Here is a 23,436-nt window from a genome sequence, read left to right as displayed (position 1 = left end):
AGCCATTGGTCTGTCAGAAAGGGTGGGGAAAGTGGTGTCAGTCTGAAAGGGCGGGAAAAGCCATTGGTCAGCCAGAAAGGGCGGGAACAGAGGTGTCAGTCAGAGAGGGTGGGAAAAGTCATTGGTCAGCCAGAAAGGGCGGGAAAAGCCATTGGTCAGCCAGAAAGGGCGGGAAAAGAGGTGCCAGTCAGTAAGGGCAGGAAAAGTCATTGGTCAGTCAGAAAGGGCGGGAAAAGCCGTTGGTCAGCCAGAAAGGGCGGGAACAGAGGTGTCAGTCAGAAAGGGTAGGAAAAGTCATTGGTCAGCCAGAAAGGGCGGGAAAAGCCGTTGGTCAGTCAGAAAGGGCGGGAAAAAAGGTGTCAGTCAAAAAGGGTGGCAAAAGCCATTGGTCTCACACTGCTGCTTCTTCAGGAGTCTCCTACTCCTCCTCACTGACTGCCCTTTGCTGCCCCTATTATTGGGTTGGGGAGGGTAGGAAGTTGATGTTTGATGCTCATAATAGCCCATTTTAATCCCTTTGCTGAGGGTTTCACCTCTTCTACAGAATGTCTTTGTCCCTCCCTGGGGAGACAGACTGGTCTGCATTCACCTTATTGGATCACCACAGGATTTCCCTGCTGCGTTCCATCAAGGAGGCAGCCAGAGAAGAGACCAGAATTGTGGAAACTGGCCCCTCCAATAACATTTGCCAAATCACTAGGTAAATCTTGACAGGGTGAAGTCTCAAAGGGTGCTCACACAATCTTCCACTGGTGTGGGTGTAGCAGGTCCCTGCACCATTGCACACACAAACAGCGTCTCAGTTCTTCCATGTCAAGGCAAGACACAAGTTCCCCTATAAAAATATGCTATTGACACAGACAAAAAGGATAGCTGTGACACTGCACATACATGGTGCTATAATTCACTCATGCCAGCGTGGAAAATAACAATCCTCCCCAAAGCCTATTAGCATAGGCAAAAACAGGTCCCTGCACCATTGCACACAGTGCCCTGATCACTCATGCTAATGTGAAAGGCTGATGCCCCCCAAAATACCCCATTGGCTTCAGCAAAATAGGTATCTGTGCCACTATACAGATATAGTGTACTGATGGAACCATACCAGCCCCGTATGGAGGATGTGACCTAAAGTCCCCCATTGTCAGAAATGTCACAGCACACACACAGCATCAGGTTTCACCTATGCAACCACATACCTACTCTAAATAATAGAGTTTAATATCAATTTTTTCAAAACCATAATTTGTAATCTATTGCTTAAATTGAGAATGAAGATAAATAAAATTAAATATTTTTATTTATCTTCATTCCCAGTTTAAACTACAAACTCAGATTAAAATTTAGTTATAAAATTATTAGTTTCATAAACTGCAGATTTGCATTTGGAATAGTTTTCCTCTTGTCTACATATCATTGTTTGCTAAAAGTACTATAAGATTAATTCTTTAACAGTTTTTTCTTTTATGACATAATTATTTAAGTGCATTCCATGTACTATGCCAAACTACTAAATGTTCATGTGTGACCTGTTAGAAATGAGCTAACAGGCTGTATCCTGATGTAAGATCTATAGTGCCTAGCACGGCTTAGCCCAGATTTCATTATTATTAACCCAAAGTGCATTTTAAATAGGCATAGTCGGCCAGCACTGTGTGCTTACTAAAACTGAGTTCATCTCTTGAAAAGGAGATGGAACAGAGTAAAGAATATATGTAAGTTGGTAGAACTTTGCAGCCCTCCCAGCTTCTGATGGCCCAGAAAGCAAGAAATCAGGATAGGAAATGAAGCTTGGACCTTCCATTTGACAGTGTAGAGCAGACCATGCATTTTATTACAGAAATGGGAAGATACCTGGCAAAACAGTCTTAGTTGTGCAGATCTGAGGCAAACTTCAAGATGCATGTGAAACATAAAAGATAACTATGGTATCTAAAGAAATAGAGTCAGAAGAGCCTAATGATAAAAGTAAATATAAGAGACATGTCAATGCCAAAATTTGGATGATCTATCTATCTATCTACCATTCTATCCTAAGTATTTATATGTCCCGCATCACCATAGTATTTGAGTATACATCTTACTTGCATAATAGCCCTATTCAGCTTTGCTTTTCTATTTTACTCTACCCCTTCTCTACACTTTACAGTGTTTCACCTTTTGCCCATTTTCTCTGCACTCATTAGAATCTTTTTTAGAAGTCATTAAGTTTTATGAAGTAGAGTATATGTCTGAAGGTTAAGAGATAGGGGACTCAATTATGCAGCTGCTTCATAATGGCAAGTGAACTTATGCAGGGGCTATATGATCAAGCCTTTTTATTTTTATTGACTTTGCAACTATGTTGCTACTTGACCTTAGTCAGCAACAAAATTGGGTTGCAGGTAGAACATTGGGCTAAAATATATTTAATACATTTTCTAGTTCTTACCAAGCTTTATACTGGCACACTGTGCACTTGTAACTTTAAGGACAGTTCAGAGGTTGGAATCAGATTGCTTATGAAAATAAAAGGCATCTGTCACAACACTTGGACCAACCTCTTATTTTGCTATAAGGGATTTGCTGCATGGTTAGTTTGTCTGCTTAGGTGAAAAACATAGATTTTGTCCTTTTCACTGTGCATCTTTTGAGCCAAATCCTTCATATAATTAAAACCTCAACAGTTCGTTCAGGGCAGCAGATCAAAAGGTTAATGTGATATGATACAACAGGAATTATTTGTACTCTTGAATATTTTTGCAATTTACAGCATTTAAAAACAAGTTAACCCAAATCACAGCCAAAACCAATATTACATCATTTAAACTAAAACATTAATCATCTGTCTCAAACCAACCAGTTGGTCTGAAAGTTCAGCTGGTTGAAAATCTGATGGTATGAGGAGTGGCTGGAAATGTATTTTTAACTTGTGCAACTCAGTCATGCATGTGGAATGGCAAATCAAGGATTCTAGGGAAACTAAGCAAGACAAAGTTCAGGAAAGTAGTAGTGGGAGAATGTAGTGTTATCCATCTTTAAAATCAATACATAAATTGTAACAATTAAGATTTTAAATATTTGTTGTAGATTTTAGGGGAGGGAATCAATGGTAAGAATTGACAGTGAATTATGGTTAATCATACACAACTTTAATTAATATTTGTTGTTTCAGTTCTGAGATCCTTGGAGGAATAGAAAATGTTATACAAGATATAGTTACAAGTCTAGCCAGAAACAAAGCACCTGTTCTCACCTTGGTTAACAGATCAGATTGGGGAAATATACAGTAGGTATTACTAGTATGTGTGTTTGATTATTATAAATACCACAAATGGATGTTATTTGTCTTCATTAAATATTTTCAAATGAGTCCACCTTATGAAATCCCATGTACAACAGAATCAATAAATGACTTCATGCTTCATGGCTTCAGCCAATCAACTCTAGGAGTCAGGAATGACATTTTTTCCTCAATGTATTCTGGGTTTTGGGGTGTGGGTTTGTCTTCTTCCTCTGAAGCACCAGCAATTGCCACAGCTGGAGTTGGGACACTGCTTAATGTAGACCAATGCTGTGAGGTGGTTCTGAAATTCACAGGTGCTTGGCTCTTGGTCTTGCCCACATCTCAAGATCTTATTGATCACCACCCATATGTGGGGCCAGGGAAGAATTTTCACTCAGGTCAGATTGACAGTGACCTTTGGGAGATGGAGTTCACTTTCCTCTGCAGCATGGAACATGGGTGGCTTGCTGAGTGCTAGGGCCTGTGATGTTCAGGAGGTCCCTTCTGATCTTAAACCCTATGACTATAACTTTATTTGTTAAAAAACAAAAAGCAACCAACCTTAGAAGCTATTTTTTTAAAAAAGTGATCTTTAATAATCATTATGCACAAAGAGTCATTAGAGGCCACAACAGAGGAACACAATGTGGAGGGGAGAGTGACACCACTGTAAAAGGAGAAGAAAGTGGAGAAGGTCATACAGAGGATATTAGACTATCCTTTTCTGGTGGGAAGAGAAAACAGATAATGGGTTGCATATGATTGAGAAACCTGGTTCAGGCTGGATCTATTTCTCCAATTTATTCTCTCTGTTTTCTCAATTTCTTCTCTCTGTTCTCCCTCATGTTATCTCCTCATCTCAAGCTCTGCTTCTTTCATCTACTTTGTGATGTTTAGGCTTCTACCCTTTTTGCTATTTTCTCTCCTTTCTGTCCCCTTATTTTAGTGTCTTTCCTCCCCTGCATACTGTTTCTTTGTTGCTCTATTCTGAGTGCACTTGCGGGGAAAATTATTATATAAGGAATTCTTATATAATGAGAATAAGAAACTTCTCTCAAAAGATATTCAGTTAACCAAAGGGCTTTGTATGGTCCAGTGGATTTAATGGTTTATGTCCTGATAGTTTCAAAAAATGTTTTTCTTATATGGCAATAAAATTAAAATAGTATAACAATCTTTGGCAATGTTAAGGGCGCTGACATTCCAGGCTAAGAGAACAAATATGAGATATTGTATGCCATCAGATCACATAGGAAGAAAAAAAAGTGTTCAAATAAAAAAAAGTGAATACCATAGTGTTAAAATAAGGTGTTAGCAATTAAATAAAAATAATTACATCCTTATTTATGATGGGCCAAATTCCAATCTCAGAGATGTTGTTCCTAAGTAAGGCACCTATATTCCACTTTGCCCTGAAACCTAGAAGAGAGCAAATAAAAATAAGTAGGAGCAGAATGCTTCAAAGGCACTATGTGTGGGGTGGCAGTAAAGTCAGTGGGGCATATTCCCCTTTTCCCTCGGAGCCTTTCCATTTCAAACCTGCAGGGCTGGAGCTCTGCAGAGCAGGAAGGGGTAGAACTAGGGAACAGCTCCATACATAGTATGTGCCTTATAAACACCGGTAGGTATCCAGTTGGATATCTGTCTGAAAATAAGTAATACTGGTCCCTATGTTAGTACCATTAGTTTCCACTATCCAATTATACCTCCTTCAAAAAGGAAAGTATTGCAAAATCACGGAGAGGAGAATCAATAGGGAATTCTTTTGCTAGAGCAGGTAGCACTGCTTGAGCTCTCACATAATGCAAGGTTGGAGCTTCCTTTACCCCAAGTGTCTCTGAGAACCACAGTGTTAGTCTCTAAGGTGCCACAAGTACTCCTGTTCTTTTTGCGGATACACGGCTGCTACTCTGAAGCCTGTGTTTACAGCTTATTCTCAGTATTTCCCTGCAGAGCTCAGCATACTGCTCCCTAAAGGGAACACTTCTCACATACAGCATGAAGTCAGCCTAACAGAGTGGCTTGGGCCCTCTGTTCCCTTTTCATGAATTTTACAATGGGTAGGTACACTATAGGGTGCATCCAACTGAAAAGCAGGAACACCTCTCTGCAGTGTTGCAGTCCAAGAGCAAAAAGTCATTCCAAAATAAAAAGCCAAATAAAATGGATTTGAGAGAAGATTTTAATTGCTGTTCGTTTTTCTCATACATATTGTCTATAAAGCACCATATACAGTTATGGTGCTATTATACTCAATAAAATAATTATTACTACCATCACCCTAAGTCTGATAGTTTTGAAAAGTGTCATCATTCTATGTTGCATCAGATTTGAATATGATGCTTGTAACATTTGTCAAAATACTCCAATTTAGCTTTGATATTACAAAATAACAATGAACAAAAACCTTGTTGCTCTAATATCTCTTCAGATATGCAGTTTTTCTCTTATTTATTTAGGTGTGCTTGTCCATTGTGACACCCTGCACATTCTCATGCTGTGTGGTGTGTTCTGCCACCTAAAGGATGCATGAGGCAATACATGTGACAAGTAAAGAAATAGAGAAGTGTTATGTTAGTGTATTAAAAACTATTATTGTAATTTTAATATTGATACTTTTAAAAAAGATCAGTTATTAAAAAACAGGATAAATACATGCAGAACTCTTGTGGGAACATTGTGCTTTAGAACAAAAATTATCTATAACAACAATAATAATTATAGAAATCATTCTTACCTAATAAGAAATGGCACTAGGAAAAATTTTGTTCTGGTTGTACCTTTCAATAATCTTGTGACTGTTAATCCTGCAACTGTGAAATTGACGAAAAGAAATTTTGATGAATCCATTTTTGAGGCAATAGGGAACATAAGATGTTTGATCCACAAAGTGTTAGAGATGGAGTTGAGGCACTTTGCTAAAATTGTCAAGGGCATCTAAAATAAATATTGTTAGTATTTTGGTAATATGGAGTACTTGGATGGAAATATAAACACCTTATTGTTCCAGGAGGTGGTATAGTATAGAAACAGCATAGTGGATCCCCAGGTAGCTAGTAACACTGGCTTTCCAGATGGGTTCAGCCACCCCACTGATGTTAATGGGGTTCTGCCTGGGTCTTGGAAACTGCACTAGCAGTTCTCACTGCAGGAATACAGGCTTAGTGTGAACTACCTGGCACAGAATAACTAATTGTACTTTCCCTTCATCAGCTTTTTTATTTTATTTGTTCACAAAATGTCAGGTTTAAAGATTCTGTAGGTCTACAGATGATCTCTCATTATACCACAAGAAAAATAAAAAGTGACTGTCCCAAATCAGCACCAAAATTTGGTAAGCTAAAAATATAGCAACAGAGTTCTCTATTAGTTTTGTCTTTTGTTTTAGGTTTGTTTATCATACTGCAGTATTCGGTAGAAGAAATAAAACATACTTTGTGTCATTAGAAGTATATAAATAAAACAAAACTCAGATCTATCTTCTAAGCCCCAGTCCTAAACCAGTCTTTCCCATCTCTGTTAAATTATAATGTTAATTGCCATGGAAATAGTTAATAATTAATATAGAACCTTTCTGATTGATACAGTAGAAATTAGTTTCTGTGGCTGCTGACCTATGTATACAACCGCACCACGAAGCAAAACACCTGTCTCCCACTCTCTCTCTCTCCCCCCACTGGGATCTGGCATCCAAACCCCTGCTTAACAAGGTCAGTTCAGGGTGACCAGTGCTTAATTTGCAATGAAAAAGATTCCGGGGCTCAAGTAAGTTTTTTATATTCATTGCTGATGTGACAAGCCAACAGGTACCGGGGCTATTAACTGCCAAGCCTAGAGGTGCCAGGGCTCAGCCTGGGCAAGCCCTGGCACAAATTAAGCACTGAGGGTGACCCCCTCATCAGGACAAGCTAAAGCACAGTTCTGCTACCCTTTCCTCACACAATAACAATATTTAATTATCCCCGCATTCAATACTAAAGTGATTAGTAACCCAACACCAGCCAAAATGGATCACTTGGACAACACAGCTGTATCTGCTGGATACCTAGGCAGAGTAGGTGTGTGCATGTAAATACAGTCTGGTCCTGAACAGTGTTCCCTCTAATTTTTTCCCACCCATGTATGGAATGAATTTTGTTATGTGCACCAATATGGAGGTGATGTGGGCCGAGGGGTTTGGAGTGTGGGAGGGGGCTCAGGGCTGGGGCAGAGGGTTGGGATGTGGAGGGGTGAGGGCTCTGGCTGGGGGTGGGCTCTGGGGTGGGGTTAGGGATGAGGGGTTTGGGGTGCAGTGGGGCTCCCCAGGGCTACAGTGGGGAGAGAGGGCTCGCCCCCAGCTCTCTTTCCTTGCAGCAGCACCTAGGCTGGAGGAGAGCTCATTCAGACCTTGCTTACAAATCATAATTTGAAATTATAAGGTTGGCCAACATCACCAAAACGGAAAAAACAACAACAATCATGTGAGGAAGCTAGTCTTTGTTCATACTTTTCAAACCTATTATGCTTTTTCAGGTACAAGTATTTTATTATATACTGTATATGCTTTTAAAGCATGCATTTTTGTTTCGATTTCAATTCAAATTTCCAACCAATGACTATATTTGCAACACTGCATGTAACTAGTTGACCACTGGGGGATTGTGTGTTGGGGAAATCCAGGAGGGATGTACACACACTTCCGGGGCGGGGGGGGGAGGGGGACGGGGGAGGGTGTAGGGAAATCCCTGTTGCACACACATTTCTGCAAACACAGTTTTGAAAATGTGGGATAGAACTGTTAAATTGTTAAAAATAAACGGGTTACTTTGCAAAAAATAACTAAGCTCCTATGCCATTGTTTTCATGTATAATATAATTTAGTTTATTTATTCGATAGCTTTATACTGGCTAAGTTTAAAATATGATTTTATTTTCCAGCTCTAATTCTTAAAATATTATCTGTGATCTACAAGATGGTGCAAAACAATACATATGCAACCAAAAGGTAATAGACTGCATTTCTCTAACTGCAAATCGAAAATATATTTTAAGAATTTTATATAGATAAAGAAAGAACCTAGCTATTAAGCTTGTCAAATATCATAACACATTTTTATACGTAAAATGTTTGAAACTGATTTAATTATTCATGCTGTCATTAAAATGTTCTTTTACAATCTCAGAATCCTATGATTCAATCAGTATTGTATTAAAATTAGTTTATTTTTACAAATACAATATTTTATCTTGATAGAGATATATATTACAGTGATACACTACTATTTGGTAGCCAGAGTGTTGTGGACAATATAGTCAATGACATTTCCTGCATGCTTAAGATACCTAGGAGAAGTCTACATATAGTAAGTAGTTGCTTATGGTTATTATTATTATTATTTATTAAATCATATATATTGCATTATATGAACAACTGAAAAAGTAAGAAAATGATTGGTAGGAAGTATGTATGTAGCAAAAATTAAAAATTGTAATTTTGTTAAATAAAATACACTCTTTATTTATTATTTTTATAACGCTCACAGATGTACTAGAGCTTGAGGTAAAATACTGGCTCTTTTGAAGCTGATGGGAGTTTTACCATTGACTTCAATTAAACCAGGATTTCAGCCTTAGAATCTAAGGCCTTGATTCAGTAATTTGTGCTTGAGTGGTTTGCTGATTTGGGGTCTAAATGAGGGTTTAACATAACAGAGGAACATGGCATCCTTTCAGACTTTATATTTGTTTCATGCCTTGACATTTGTAACATTTTTTTCTCTGTAAACACAATTAATAGCATATGTTAAGTTATGTAGGATGAATAAACTAAAAAAAAATCTGTACTTCATGATGATAATAATGATCAGTAACAGCTTATTTCTGGTCAGGAGTCTTTTGTAGCTGACTCAACTTTTCCTATCCAATGTACAAAATTTACTATACAAAACTTGAGTTACTGCTATTTTTCCCCCCAGCTGTCTACAACTAAAGGTTGCATTGCTGGTAACTTAAGTTATACTGAGGAAGATGGTACGAAAGTGAATTGTACATGCAGTGCAACAGTATGTATTACTAATATTAACATTTTTATGTCCAAGTTTGTGTGATTTCCTATATTGTGTGATTTCCTATATTTGTTGTGACCTAATTTATTAATGTATGTACATTTGTGCCTGTGGCAAACTTAGACATTACTTAAACTCTCACTACTAATGCCCACTTCCTACAAATGTTATACATTCAAAATTCTTAAGGAATGCAGCAAAAGTTTTGCATGACAAAGGACTGTAAGATCAGAGCCTCCATATACTTTTGAATGTAATCTCTGTGCGCTTTATATATTGTAAATTTGGGGGTCAGCTATAGAATCAACAGAAGCACTTACCTCTTGGGAAGAGCAAACTATGTTTACATTATCTTCAGGGTCGGCACTAGGTTTTTTGCCACCCCAAGCAAAAAATTTGCCGCCCCAAATTCCAAGAACTGTCCAGGCAAAAAAAAAAAAAAAAAGAAAAATGGCCGGAATGCCATCCCTGGAATTGCCACGTGCTTGCTTTGCTGGTGCCTAGAGCCAGTCTTGATTACCTTCCATATTGGAAGTTCTGCAGAGGAAGACATTTAATTTGTGGTTGAGGCTCTCTACGACATTGATCTGTCTATGTTGTGCTCTGAATTTGAGTGTCCTGGGCACATGAACACACACAATTTTTGGCCATGTGCATTTCTGGCAGAGTTGGAGAACAATCCCTTTGCAGTACTCTGACCCTGTCCTCTGGGTGCATCTTTCACTGCAATGGGCATGCCACTAGGATCTGTGTTAGTAAAAGTACATACAGTGAATAAAGCCATATATTCAGAGCCAGGAATTTATTTATGGACCTGATTCTCTTCTCACTTACACAAGTTTTACACCAATAAAAGCCCATTGAGTTCAGTGGAGGCACTCGTGACTTCCATCAGTGTAAGTAAAAGTCTTCAACTCATTCGTATCCAAGTATTGCGCCACATTATGGCTTATAACAATAGGGTCTCACATATTAGAAAGAGCTATTTATAATCATACCACTTACAGACATCAGAAAGAGTTCTGTCATCAATCTCATACAGATGAGAAAAATGAGGTAAAGAGAAGTTAAGAGTCAGATTTTCAAATGCTCAACACCAATAGTTGGGCTGAGATTTTGAAAATCCATGCACTACCTTAAATGGGAGCTGAGTTCTTTTGAAAGTCTAAGTCTAACAGATTTGCCCAACGTCATGCTGCTAGTGAGTAGAAAGCAGGAAATAAAACTGACTTTCTGACTTCCGCTATCATTCCCTGGACAATGTTTCTATTCTAAGCACAAGTGAATGATTTAAAAATGGAAAGAAAACCTTTACTTTGTTTTTCATCTAAATCAGAACTGTAAAGATCTCCATTATCCATGCTCCTCTACAGGGCCTCACATTTCTATTTATGGAGTTGGTCCACATTGGCACCTGAGATGATACAGCAGTAAGAAATTAAAACAGACCACACATGTCAATATATACAGACTATTTTGCCAAGATCTTCTTCCATTTCCTGCTATTTCATCCATATGTTTGCCAGACTGAGCCAAATCCTAATCTGAGATGTGAAGTAAGCATTACCATCTCAAATTATCTGTTACAAAACAGTTAGAAATATAAAACAAACTCCAAATAGAGGTTATCAAAAGCTGGAGTTTAAAGGTCTTTTGTAAAGATCTTTAACAAGCATCCAATTACGTTTTTAAACTTGCTTTAAACTTGCAGTCTCACACCCAGTGGTTTTTTCCTGGCTAAAACACAAAGGAAAATGGGGAGCTGCATCACCATGTAGTGATCATATGATGGGTGATCCTGCGTGCAAGTAGCATCATATATTTTTGAAAGATGCCTTATGGTAGTAGTAGGATCCCTATACATCCTTGCTTCACAGCAGGCTGTATAGGATAGAATATGCCTATAAAGCAGTGACGGTGTCAAGAGCAATGCTGTATATAAAAAGATGAATGGTCGTTTCAGGATGTAATTTTGACCTTCATTACCTAATGTCGTTGTTTTAAAATACATCATTTTCTCTATTTAAAATTATTAATTTCATTTTTGTTGTTTTAGGCAGTTGTGCCATCTAATGTTCAAGGAATTAGAAGTATCCTTTAAGGAAGAAGTCTAATTGTAGACTAAAAAAAAAAAAAAATATAAACAAAGAATAGTCCAAGTTAAACAATGTTTTTTATGATTTTTTTCTCTACTTCTTGGCTCTGAAACTGAGTTATGAGCACTGCCTTTGGCTTGAAAACAAGTATATTAGAGCATTCATTTTGTAGTTGATTAATATAATACAATGCCACAGATTTCATTTTATATGTAGCTAGCCTTAATATCAAAGATGTGATCACAGATGCAAAATTTATACTGATTGTAGAAAAAGATGCAACTTTTCAGAGGCTCCTGGATGATGACTTCTGCAATAAATTGTCTCCATGCATAATGATTACGGTATGCATCTGACATTTCACATTCCACCTCTAGAACTAATGACAGGTTTCAGAGTAGCAGCCGTGTTAGTCTGTATCCGCAAAAAGAACAGGAGTACTTGTTAGTCTCTAAGGTGCCACAAGTACTCCTGTTCTTTTTTCTCTAGAACTAAGAGTTTTAATAATATAGTAACAGTGTGGTGATTTCCAAAAATAGCTTCAAATATATTAAAATTAAAATAAGAAATGTTTAACTCCAACATTTTCCTCCATTTTTATTAAAATAATACCATAAAAATGGAGAAAAACTGAATTATATTTAAGGCAGAAAGGTATTTTCTGTTCTTATACATATTTACAAATACAAATTTTATAATCTTCTTTTCCAAAAATGTTTCAAATAAGGTTGTAATTAGTACTCTTAATTCTGTCATATAACAGAATGAAATGTGGAATATGTAACTTAGTATTTTTTAAAAAATATGTAAACAACATATGACATGATATACTGTGTTTAAAAACGGTATTACAATTGGTTAAATTAATAATCCATGGATTAAGGCGTTTTTTGAGATTGCACAAATCAAGTAAAGAGAATAGCTCCTGAAATCAAATTATTGTGAAGATTTCCTAAATGTAGAGGAGCACGAATGGAACAGATCGTAGTGGTTGTTGTTGAGGGTTTTTTTTGTTTGTTTCTTTTGATTTGTAATGAAAGAACAAAGGGGAAAATTCTGGCTACTGTAAGGAAAGTAGCTTACCTCACCCCATCCCTCAGAAACACACACAATACTACTTTTGAAGTATATATATATATGTGTGCCCAAATCCAGGTGAAATCCACCCATATTTACAGCCACCTTACATATTCTTTTTGTGCCATTAATATGAAAAAAAGCACAGGTTTTTTTTATAGTGAGCATGGCTTGATACAGACATCTGATTTATGCCTGTGTGCATACCTGTTACGCCATTCTTCCCGCTCCCATACCCATGGTGCCTATCATACAGGACATCTGCCATGCTGCTTTGTAACTTTTCTTGGAGCTACAATAGGGGCAACCATCTTCTCCCTACACAATAACTGCAGGACAAATGTTCCTGCTGTTTTTTTATGACATACCTAAGCACGTGTCTAGTCAGACTTTGTTTTAGTTAATTCCAAAACTTATGATTTTATTTTATTTTCCCTTAGGGAAAAGGAGTACCAGATCTGAACACAAGACTTCTAGTCAGAAAGTTGTGGGATACATGTCATATTCCTATTTTCACCCTTATGGATGCAGATCCACATGGTAATTGCATGCTAACAGCAGAATAGAACCTTATTTATTTGACTTTTAAGACCCGAGCTCATGTTATGGGTATGTGAATGGAGGTTCCCATCAAAGCAGAAATTTCTAAACTCAACCAGAATGCCTGCAGGAGTACTGAGGAGTACTGTGACATCTATGCTGGCCTTCCTCCACTGTTTAATACAGAACTGGGGCATTCCTCACCCTCTGGGGTGACGAACACAGCTGTTGGCTCTAGGCAATCCTGGACCTTGTGCCTAAGGAGTGAAAGGACTTTCCATAGAATTTGTGAGTCTCTTAGGATCAGATTTTTAAAGGTACTTGTGCACCTAAAGATGCAAATAGGCACCTCATGGGATTTTCAAGAGTGCCTAGGCGCCTAACTCATTTACATCAAAGGAACTTAAGTGCCTTGGGGCTATTGAAAAGCCTATTAGGTGCCTATCTGCGTCTTTAAGCACCTAAGTACCTTTGAAAATCTGGCCGTTAGGCATTTTTGAATAGTCCACCCTTAGACTATAGCTGCTCCTTGGCAGGTGTATGGGAGGATGGAATAGGGCTTTTTGCATCCTTTTCCCAATTTGGGACTAGAGGAAAGCTAGCCACATACTCTCAGCAGAACTTTATATATACTGTGATGCATACACTTCTCAGCCAAGGCCCAAATGTGAGGCAAATGCAAAATAACAGACATGAAAAAAATAGTACAAGATGATTTCAACGTGATTTTTTTTTAATTTGATTTAGGATAACCAACGTTCTTTATAGCTCCACCCTCATAATCCAACACTTGTAATGTCAGTAAATTACCATTCTGAAAGCTAAATACTACAAACTTGATGTTGGTTAGAGCCAATTTTAGTCTAAAATGAGTGGCGTGCCTTTTAATGCAGGATCACTTAGAGCTACCAGTATGATGACCCATCTCATAATGGTGCTTTGGATATTGTTCCATTGGAAAAAGCAAAAACAGGAAATATTTTAAAATGTCACAGTTTTGTTTTCTTCTAATAGACAAACAGTTATGTACTGCAGGTGCAATCCTCCAGTCGCAACTCATGCAAAATTCCCATTGACTCTAATGGGAGTTTTGTCAAATTAAGGCGTACTGGATTTAGCCCTAAGAAAGTAGTATGATGTGTTTTAAGTAAAATAAAAATGTATCTTACTGTGTTCTACAGCTAAAATTTGAATCCTGAATATAGATTTATTCACAAGTTTATAACTTTTTCCTGGTGAAAGTGTATGGTTTTTGTTGTTTCTCTTTTAAATTTTCACTATACTTTGATAGAGACATCATGGACAATGACATTTTGCCTCTTCAGTTTTGCAAAGAATATTGGGGATGGAGCATGAGGAATTATTCCAGTTGCCATCATAGGCGCTACAATCTTTCTCCCACCATTATGTGGGAGGCAGGAGAGTCAGACCTAATGGATGACAGAATCTTTGCTGTCTCCATATTTCTGTGACAATGATGTGGGGGAAAGCAATGAAGCTGAGAGCTGGTGGAAGGTAACTCATTGCTGGAGTGGGAAGCAAGCTTTAAGAAGCTGATGATTCAACTACAGAACATGCTTCTTGATGTGTAATTTTGTAATTACTCTTTGAAATATGACTTTTTCTAAACTAATGTATAGCTTTGTTTAACGAATTTATGACTAAGGATAGTCAGAATGCTGATCGTTAAAACTTAAAATGAGGTACAATGGAAAGACGGGTAAAAACTGAGACATTGAAGAAGAGTTTGACACCCTCCATGTTGACTGGGCTTTTGCTCAGAACTAGGTGTGGTCATGGAATCCCATTTTTAAAAATCTATAAATTAGTAGCTGTTAATATGCATTTTAATTAAGTAGTAGTCTCCATTACCAATTAATAATACAATATAATTAACTGGAATTTGAACCAAAAACAAGATGGAATGTAAATTAAGGTCAATTTTCTCTCAGCGGTGCTTTCAGTGAAAAAGACATTTGATTAAAACATGACATTAAAATGTTTAGTAATATTGAATAATTTAAATAATATTTTGCCAGTGTTTAATGTCATATATTAATGTTATGATTAGCAGAGCAACTCAGTTTATGATGAAAAACAAAAAATGCTGAACTCTAAACAACCCAGTTTAGCTTCAAACCTGATTTACTGAATCAGAAAGGAAATCAGATAGGCAGAATTTCATTTCACTAAAAATGTTCTGACTGCCACTAGTTGAATAACAGAAAATAAACACTAGAACAGTAGTGTTTTATTCTGTAGTGAAGGAAATTCAGTAAATATTCCTTAGGACAATAAAGAACCAAATTTATTAAGCATGCTTGAGACTGACAGTTGACTGTTTAGAGAATGATCTAAATTTAAAATATGATTTAGTAAGAAAAAGTTTTTCTTAGCCATCTATATATCGTATTTTAACATAGCCTGACTGCATAGCTGTATAATTCTGTTTTGGAAGAACATAGAACAGTTTTCATGTATTCCCACAGACAATGGGTGAAATCTTTGCCCTGCTGAACTCAGTGGCATATTTGCAATTGACTTTAATGGCATCAGGATTTCATCCATTGACTGTAAAATAGGAGATGCTCATTTGAACTGTTATATCTTTCTTTTTGAGAGCTGGTTGGTTCTTACTATTGTCTGAGGAAGACAAGGTGGGTGAAGTAGTACTGTATCTTTTATTGGACTAAGTTCTATTGGTGGAAAAGATAAGCTTGTGAGCTTCACAGAACTCTTCCTAAAGTCTGGAAATCATAACCAGAGTCTCACAAATAAATATATGGTGGAACAGATTGCCAAGCCTAAGGGCTTGTCTACACTTACATTTTATAGCGCTCTAACTTGCTGGCACAGGGGTGTGAAAAATCACCCCCCTGAGCACAGCAAGTCTGAGCACTTTAAAGCGCTAGTGTAGACAGGCTCCAAGCGCTGGGAGCCACGCTCCCAGCACTCGGAGCTAAACCCCTCATGGAGGTGGATTACCAGGAGCGCTGGGAGAGACCACATTCGCACTTCAAAGCGCTGCCACGGGAGCATTCCCACGGCAGCGCTTTGAAGTTTCCAGTGTAGACATATCCTAAGAGTTAACACACGTAAGAAATCTATTAACACCTCTACAGTTATAGGACAAAGGCAGATTAGTAGTTACAAATAGTTGTAATGAGCCGGAAAACCATTCTCCGTTGAGACCATGATTTTTAGTGTCTAGCAGAGTTACAAATTTAAGTTCCCATGCTTGCCTTTGGAAGGTGTTATGCAGGTTGCCTTTGAGGATGAGGAATGATAGGTAAGCTATGGAGTGATTGCTTTGTGAAAAGTATTTGCCCATGGGTGATGGGTTTGTTTTTGTTTTTGTTTTGGTCTTTTATCATTTTTCATTCAAGAGCATAGTGAGTGTCTAGTTTCACACATATCATGGTTTTCTGAGCATTTGATGCACTGGATGAGGTACACCACAAGTTGTGATAGGCATGTGTAAAACCCATAGATCTTGAAAGATGTATTGTGGCAGGTATTGATCATTATAGTGGTGGAGATACGTCTGCAGGTTTTGCATCTTTTGTTCTGGAGGGTGTGGTGCCAATTTGAGTTGTTGTCTCCTGGTCTGTGGGGAGTTTACTTCTGATGATGAGCTTGGCAAGGTTGGGGGGTTGTTTGAAGGATAGAAGTTGGGGTCCAGGAAAGATTTCTTTCAGGATGGGGTCCCCATCAAGTATGGGTTGTTTCACGATACCCTGTTTGGGTTCCAGTGTGGGATGGAAGTGACAGCAAGGGGTGTGTGGTTGGTGCAGGTTCTTTTCCTGTATTGAAGCAGGTTCTCTGAAGGTATTTGGGTGGCCCATTCAATGATGTGATCTACTTCTCTGATGGAGTGTCCTTGTTTGATGAAGATGGTCTTAAGTGTGTTAAGGTGTATATCCCACATGTTCTTCCCAGAGCATATTCTGTGGTATTTGAGTGCCTGGCTGTAGATAATGGATTTCTTCGTGTCTGGGATAGTATTGGATCTGTGGTGATCCCTGTAACTCATAGACTCATAGACTTTAAGGTCAGAAGGGACCATTATGATCATCTGGTCTGACCCCCTGCATGCTGCAGGCCATAAAACCGTCCCTACCCCTTCCCTGGACTCTGCTGTTGAAGTCCCCAATCCTGTTTTTAGTGACTTCAATCGGCAGAGACCCTCCTGCTAGAGATCCCTGCCCCATGCTGCGGAGGAAGGCGAAAAACCTCCAGAGGCTCAGCCAATCTGCCCTGGAGGAAAATTCCTTCCCGACCCCAAATGTGGCGATCAGTAAGACCCCGAGCATATAGGCAAGAGTCTCCAGCCCGACCCCGTTAGCCATTATACTATTTACCCACCATTGCTTGGCTTTCCTTGACTACTATGTTTTACCATTAAACCATTCCCTCCATAAACTTATCTAACTTTATCTTAAAACCAGACAGGTCCGTCGCCCCCACCGTTTCCCTCGGTAGGCCGTTTATATTTCACCCCTCTGACGGTCAGAAACCTTCGTCTAATTTCAACTCTGAACTTCCCCACGGCCAGTTTGTATCCATTCGTTCTGGTATCCACGTTAGTACTAAGCTGGAATAATTCTTCTCCCTCCCTTGTATTAATCCCTCTAATATATTTAAAGATAGCAATCATATCCCCTCTCAGCCTTCGCTTTGTCAGACTAAACAACCCAAGCTCCTCTAGTCTCCTTTCGTACGACAGGTTTTCCATTCCTCTGATCATCCTAGTGGCCCTTCTCTGCACCCGTTCCAGTTTGAGTTCATCTTTTTTAAACATGGGAGACCAGAACTGCACACAGTACTCCAAATGAGGTCTCACCAGCGCCTTGTACAACGCCTTGTAACCTACTAACCCTCTTTTGTCCTATGATCGTAGAGGTGTTAATTGCCCACTTCACTCTAAGGGTACATCTACACTACCCACCGGATCGGGTAGCAATCGATCTATCGGGGATCGATTTATCGCGTGTACTGTAGACGCGATAAATTGATCCCCGATGGCTCTCCCGTCGACTGCTGAACTCCAGCTCGGCGAGAGGCAGAAGCAAAGTCGACGGGGGAGCCGCAGCGCGCCGCGAGGACGCAAAGTAAGTAATTTTATTTTGATCTAAGATAGGCTATTCTCGTAGCTGAAGTTGCGTATCTTAGATCGATCCCCCCAGTGTAGACCAGGCCTAAATGGCTTCTTGCAATATGTGTTAACACCTTATGGTTAACAACCTGTCCCACCTTGTATTGAGCTATGAGACTCTGGCTATGTATTCCAGACCTAAAGAAGAGCTTAAAAGCTTGTCCCTTCCACCAACAGAAATTGATCCAATAAAAGATATTATTTCACCCACCTTGTCTCTCTCAGATTCTGGGTCCAATATGGATACAACATTGCAAACAACAATGGAAGATATTATCTGAGAGGCAGTTATCAAAATGTTGTTTCTTAAGGGGACAGTAAGGGCAGGTCTACTCTTAAAATGCTGCATCAGCACAGCTGCATCGCTGTGCTGCTGTAGTGCTTTAATGAAGACGCTCTACACTGATGCGGTAGCTACGTCGATGGGAGAAGCTCTTCTGCCGGCATAGCACTGTCTACACCAGGGGTTTAGATTGGGATAACTGTGTCGCTCAAGGGTGTGGATTTTTCACACTCCTGAGCGACATAGTTATACTGATAGAGGCCGATAGCATAGACCAGACCTAAGAGGTAAAACTGTAGACCTGAAAACACTGATAATGTTCCTTTATCAGACCGTGAAAGAAAAAATGCTAATAAATTATCTGAACAATTAGCACATAAAATAATTAAAATATTAAGACTGTCAAATGAAAAATATGAAAATTTAGAATAATTGATTAAACCATCAATGTTGAATTCTTTTAAGTTGCCGTAGGACAAAGTAAGAGATGCTGTTTTTTTGTGACAGACATGGTACAATATGTAAAAAAACAAGATTCAGGTGTCCATTACTTTTGTATGATGCCTATGCATACCAGGTATGAAATATTAAATATATTGAGGTAAGTGTCACATTATCAAAAATGTTGATTGTATATGACAATATGCTGTAAAGCTAATTGTAAAACATAAAGGGCCTGTTTCATCAGTCCAGTTTTACACCAATGTAACTCAAATGGGCTTACATAAGCATGAAACTAACACAATAGTGAATCACGCCCAAAATGTAGACAAATAGATATGTGACATTTGGTATTCTGTAAATTAGGTATAGAAATAATGTGCATCTACAAGTATGGATCTGTGGTGAGTATAGTTGTTTTCCACTTCAGGTTTACTTAATTATTTTACCATCCAGCCTTGGAGCTGGAATGTGAAAACTGTTAAAGTGTAGTTCAGATGGGTGTTTTCTTTTGTTTTAACACTAAGAAACAACTTTGGGACCGAGAGTGCTTTTTTTTTTTTCAGTCGCAAAAAGTTGGCTTTTGCCATAACAAAAATAAATTGTGTGAAAATGGCAGATTTTTCATTTTTTTTAAATCTAACAAAATGTGAAGTTTTGCCTGCTATACAAAATTGTCCATATTATTATTATGTATTATTTGTGGTACAGTAGTGGTCAGGGGGCCCCAAGTGAGATCTGTGCTGTACTGTTCTAGGCAATGTAGTCCATATAGTAAGTCACAGTCCTTGCCCTAAAGAAAGCTTACAGTCTATATAGACAAGACCGATATAGAATGAAGGGAGGAGATATAACATAAGCAGAGTGAACAATGTGATAGTTTGCAAACAGCATGTTATGTTCCTAGATTTTTGATTGTTTATTATTATTAATATTTACTATTATTTATTAATTTTTAGAGGTTTTGTTGGGAAGGGGTTACCTAACACAGAGAGAAAAGAAAGGAGAGGGCACATTATACTGCAAGGAGTGGGGGTAAGAAGGAAAGAGAGAGAGGAAAAGTATGGAGGGCAAGTGGAATTAGGCAAAGACACGCTGACGGAGGAGGGGGAAGTGAATTGGACAGAAAATCAGCAGAGGGGAGAAAATGTCCACAGTAAAAACTATCAGGTCACCTGTCCAAATATATGCTATAGCTGCTTGTCTCTGCTCCAGCTGACTTGAGTTTCTGACTGGCTCTACTCGAGCTCTCATGGCTAAGGGGGGCAGACTGTCCTCTGCACAGTTCTCTGGGAGTGCGTGCAGGCCCCCCGGGGCCCCAGCTGGATTTTAATTTCCCCCCTTTCACTCCCTGTGTTTTGGTTTACCTACTTCAGCCACTTGTCCCAATTTCTACAAGCCTGAGTTTCATAAAGAGTTCTGCTTGTGAAAAGAGTTAGCTTCATTTTTACAAAACTTGACCCCGTCCTAAAAAAAGCATAAATATTTTCTCAAAGACAAACATAAATAATTCAAATTAAAGGGACACTGAACATAATATATGACATTTCACATTGTAGTCAATGTCTTTTGAAGCCCATCATCTCACAGTTCCAGCTATAAGATGGCTTGGTCTCCTTCCATCTGATATTGAAAGGTTAGTTATTTTCTAGAAGAAATCTAATTATCCCTCTATTCTATCACAAAAAGTATATGTAACATTAAGTCTGATTTAAATCCACAAAAGAAAAGACAATTAACTGTTGATTCTGCCCTCAATAAACTTATAGTTTTTTTTATAGAGCATTTTGATGATTGGAAATAGTAATTTAAGTTGGAAATGATATGTAGTTTAAAAAAATATTAATTAGGCTAAAACTTTTATCCATTTTTTCAGATTAAATATACGCAAAGATGCATTGATTCCACTTACTAAACAAGATCAAAATAAACTCGCCAGTATGCAGAAGAGACCTTATGTGGCTTGCCAACCAATGTGGAAAAAAGAAGTATGAAGAAATTATATTGTTTTCTGTTTCTTAATCCCTAAAGAACAAATCCTATCTACCCCAATGCCATCCCTCCTGGCTATGGTGAGCTCTGAACATAGCAGAACCAATAAGGTTTTGCTGCACTCCACCTGGAGTGGTCAGGATTGAGAGCCATGCAGGCTGTCTCTGTACCAATGTGCCTCATAGTTCCATCCCCAACAAAGAACTAGCAGCATGATAGGCTTTGCTCCCATTGGCCATCTGATGATCATATGTTTTAGAGGGGGTTTACTACAGTTCTAAATATCACAGAATAAATTACATCTCTTGAAGAGAGGGAACATACCATGTGGAACAATTACTTAACCTCCACCTCTGGCTTGGTCTGCATAATTCAGAATACAAAGCACAGTTCATGCAGATATAATATATAGTGGTTACATAGTGGGAAAACATATTGTTTGCTTTCCCCATCTGTTTACACTGCCCTGTTTTATGAATTGCTATGATTTTGCTATGTGCTGCACAATAGAGAGCACATCTCTTTATGATAAATATTAATCAAATCTAATGTAATTTAAACATTTAATTACATCACCCTATGGGTCAGGCCATTCTCAACAGTACATTAATTTGCAATTTTTTCTTTTTCAGATGGAAATTATGGCAGCATCTAAAATGAAGGCTGAAATTCAAGCTTTGACTTCTCTTTCATCAGATTACCTTTCCAGGGTATATCTACCAAGCAAATTGCAATTTGGTGGATGGATCTGAATATTTGTTTGTAGATCAACTGTTTCCTGATGTGGATTTGTTTTGGAGCTATTATAATATAAGCCACTATTTACAAAAATTGCATAACATTGCATTATTTCTGGCAATTGTTCTACATATTCAGTGAAGAGATGTAGAGGTTTGCCTCAACTCCTTATTACATTTTTTTAAATTATGTCAATAGTTTAATTTCTTTACAATTTTGATTGTTTTTCCCTAGTGTACCTTAAGGACCATTTTTTCTTTCCATTTTGTGGCTATTGTACATAACTGTAGCAATAATTCCAACTGTAAAAGTATTCTCCTTAAAAAGATATTGAAATGTATTTGAGGGGAGAAATTAAAAAGTTATATTTGTTTAAATTTGTGTCAGTTAATTCACAGTCTACTTTAAAGCACAATCAAACTAAATCTGTGTCTTCTGATATGTTTTACTTTTGAAGACAGGGAAGTAATTTAAATTACTGTAATATTTTTAAGGTACAATCCTCTGAAAAGTTACTATAAACATGGCATTTCATGTTCCTCATAAATGAATCCATAACAAATGTGCTTAGCTTGCAGATAAAAGAGATGAATATTCTAACTGCTAACTCCATAAACCCAAGCTGAGATCAGAAAGTCAAGATGGGTTCTTTCATTCTTGCGCAACAGTAATAAGGTTCTGCAGGTCAAATTATGCCTCAGTTACTACACCCCCATTGCAATCCACAAGTGAGCAAGCATTTTTTTACTGATTAGAATTTAGTAAACAATTCTGTTAATGATGTATAGGACAATAGAATCCATAGACCACTTACCGTATATACTCGCTCATAAGCCGAATTTTTTTAGCAAAAAAGGGAAGCACCAGAGAAGGTGGTCGGCTTCTGAATGGGTATACAGAGGGAGAGGTGGGACACAGACAGCCCCTCCCCGCAACAGAGGGAGCAAGGATTGGCAGCACAACCAGCAGAACCAGAAGGGAAGAGGCGGGGCCGAGTCTCTCCACTTCTGGCCACGCTGCTCTTCCCCCAGCCCCTGAAGCAGCTGCAGCTCCGGGGCTGGCTGGCTGCAGACGTGCCGCTTGGCCCCGCCCCCCAGACCAGGCTGTGACAGCGCCACCAGAGCACGCTGCGGCCGTGCTGCCCGGCCCAGCCCGCTGGAACTTGCTGCGGCTGCACCACCCGGTCTGGACCACTGGAGCAGGCTGCGGCTGTGCTGCCCAGCCTGCTGGAATAGCTCCAGCCAGGCCAGAGACATCCTCCCCTGGCCCTCCCCAGATAAGATGGGAAGGGATGGGATAGGGAGAGTGTGGAGGTCCCAGGCTAGAGGTGGGGTCATGTGGGGGGTGGTCACAGGGGTTACTCCCCTGACTCCCAGCTTCTCCCCCCCAAAAAATTTCCCCACCAGTTGCTGTCCTGGCCCGTCAGGGTAAGCAGCTGATGCACCGGGACACTTTGTTTACTTAGGTTTACCTCCGTGCCTGCAGACGTGCGAGGTAAACAAACCACCTTGGCCCAGCGGCTTATCCTGATGGCCCGGGAGCCAAAGTTTACTGACCCCTGAATTATAGTCGGTTTATGAACGGGTTATAAATTTTTTCCTATTTACTTATCCATCTTGGGGGGGTCAGCTTATAAACGAACCGGCTTATGATCAAGTATATACGGTAGTTTTGTTGGTGCTAAAATGCTGACAGGAATAAAAAGTGACAAAAAATAAGTTAAGTAATTATATACAACTGAATGCAGAGAGAGTGTCTCTACTGGATGCTTTTCTAAAAGATATGATCTAGGAATTTTTAGGTGG

At 38.7% G+C, this 23,436-nt stretch overlaps 1 protein-coding gene across 1 annotated transcript; it reads left to right on the top strand.

Moving 5' to 3' along the window:
- Positions 1 to 544: 544 nt before the first annotated feature.
- On the top strand, positions 545 to 22,038 carry SPO11 (SPO11 initiator of meiotic double stranded breaks). Its single transcript, XM_054044928.1, has 13 exons — positions 545 to 700; positions 3,155 to 3,268; positions 6,511 to 6,599; positions 8,183 to 8,249; positions 8,499 to 8,607; positions 9,220 to 9,306; positions 11,366 to 11,399; positions 11,652 to 11,749; positions 12,923 to 13,022; positions 19,268 to 19,305; positions 20,461 to 20,537; positions 20,778 to 20,889; positions 21,526 to 22,038. The coding sequence occupies exons 1-13, from the start codon at positions 546 to 548 to the stop codon at positions 21,643 to 21,645; spliced, it is 1,200 nt and encodes a 399-aa protein (XP_053900903.1). The 5' UTR covers position 545; the 3' UTR covers positions 21,646 to 22,038.
- Positions 22,039 to 23,436: the final 1,398 nt, after the last annotated feature.

Source organism: Malaclemys terrapin, chromosome 12 (assembly GCF_027887155.1).
Source record: "Malaclemys terrapin pileata isolate rMalTer1 chromosome 12, rMalTer1.hap1, whole genome shotgun sequence".
NCBI classification, from domain to species: domain Eukaryota; kingdom Metazoa; phylum Chordata; order Testudines; family Emydidae; genus Malaclemys; species Malaclemys terrapin.
The sequence above is the reverse complement of the archived record's forward strand: the minus strand, read 5'-3'. Positions and strand labels throughout refer to the sequence as shown.

What these genes read in the sequence shown, in the direction of transcription:
- SPO11 (XM_054044928.1), top strand. Translation starts at nt 546, where the DNA reads ATGTCTTTGTCCCTCCCTGGGGAGACAGACTGGTCTGCATTCACCTTA. An exon ending in CTAGGAGAAGTCTACATATA is followed by an intron (nt 8,608 to 9,219) that starts GTAAGTAGTTGC and finishes TTTTCCCCCCAG; the next exon opens with CTGTCTACAACTAAAGGTTG. An exon ending in TATGGATGCAGATCCACATG is followed by an intron (nt 13,023 to 19,267) that starts GTAATTGCATGC and finishes TCTGTAAATTAG; the next exon opens with GTATAGAAATAATGTGCATC.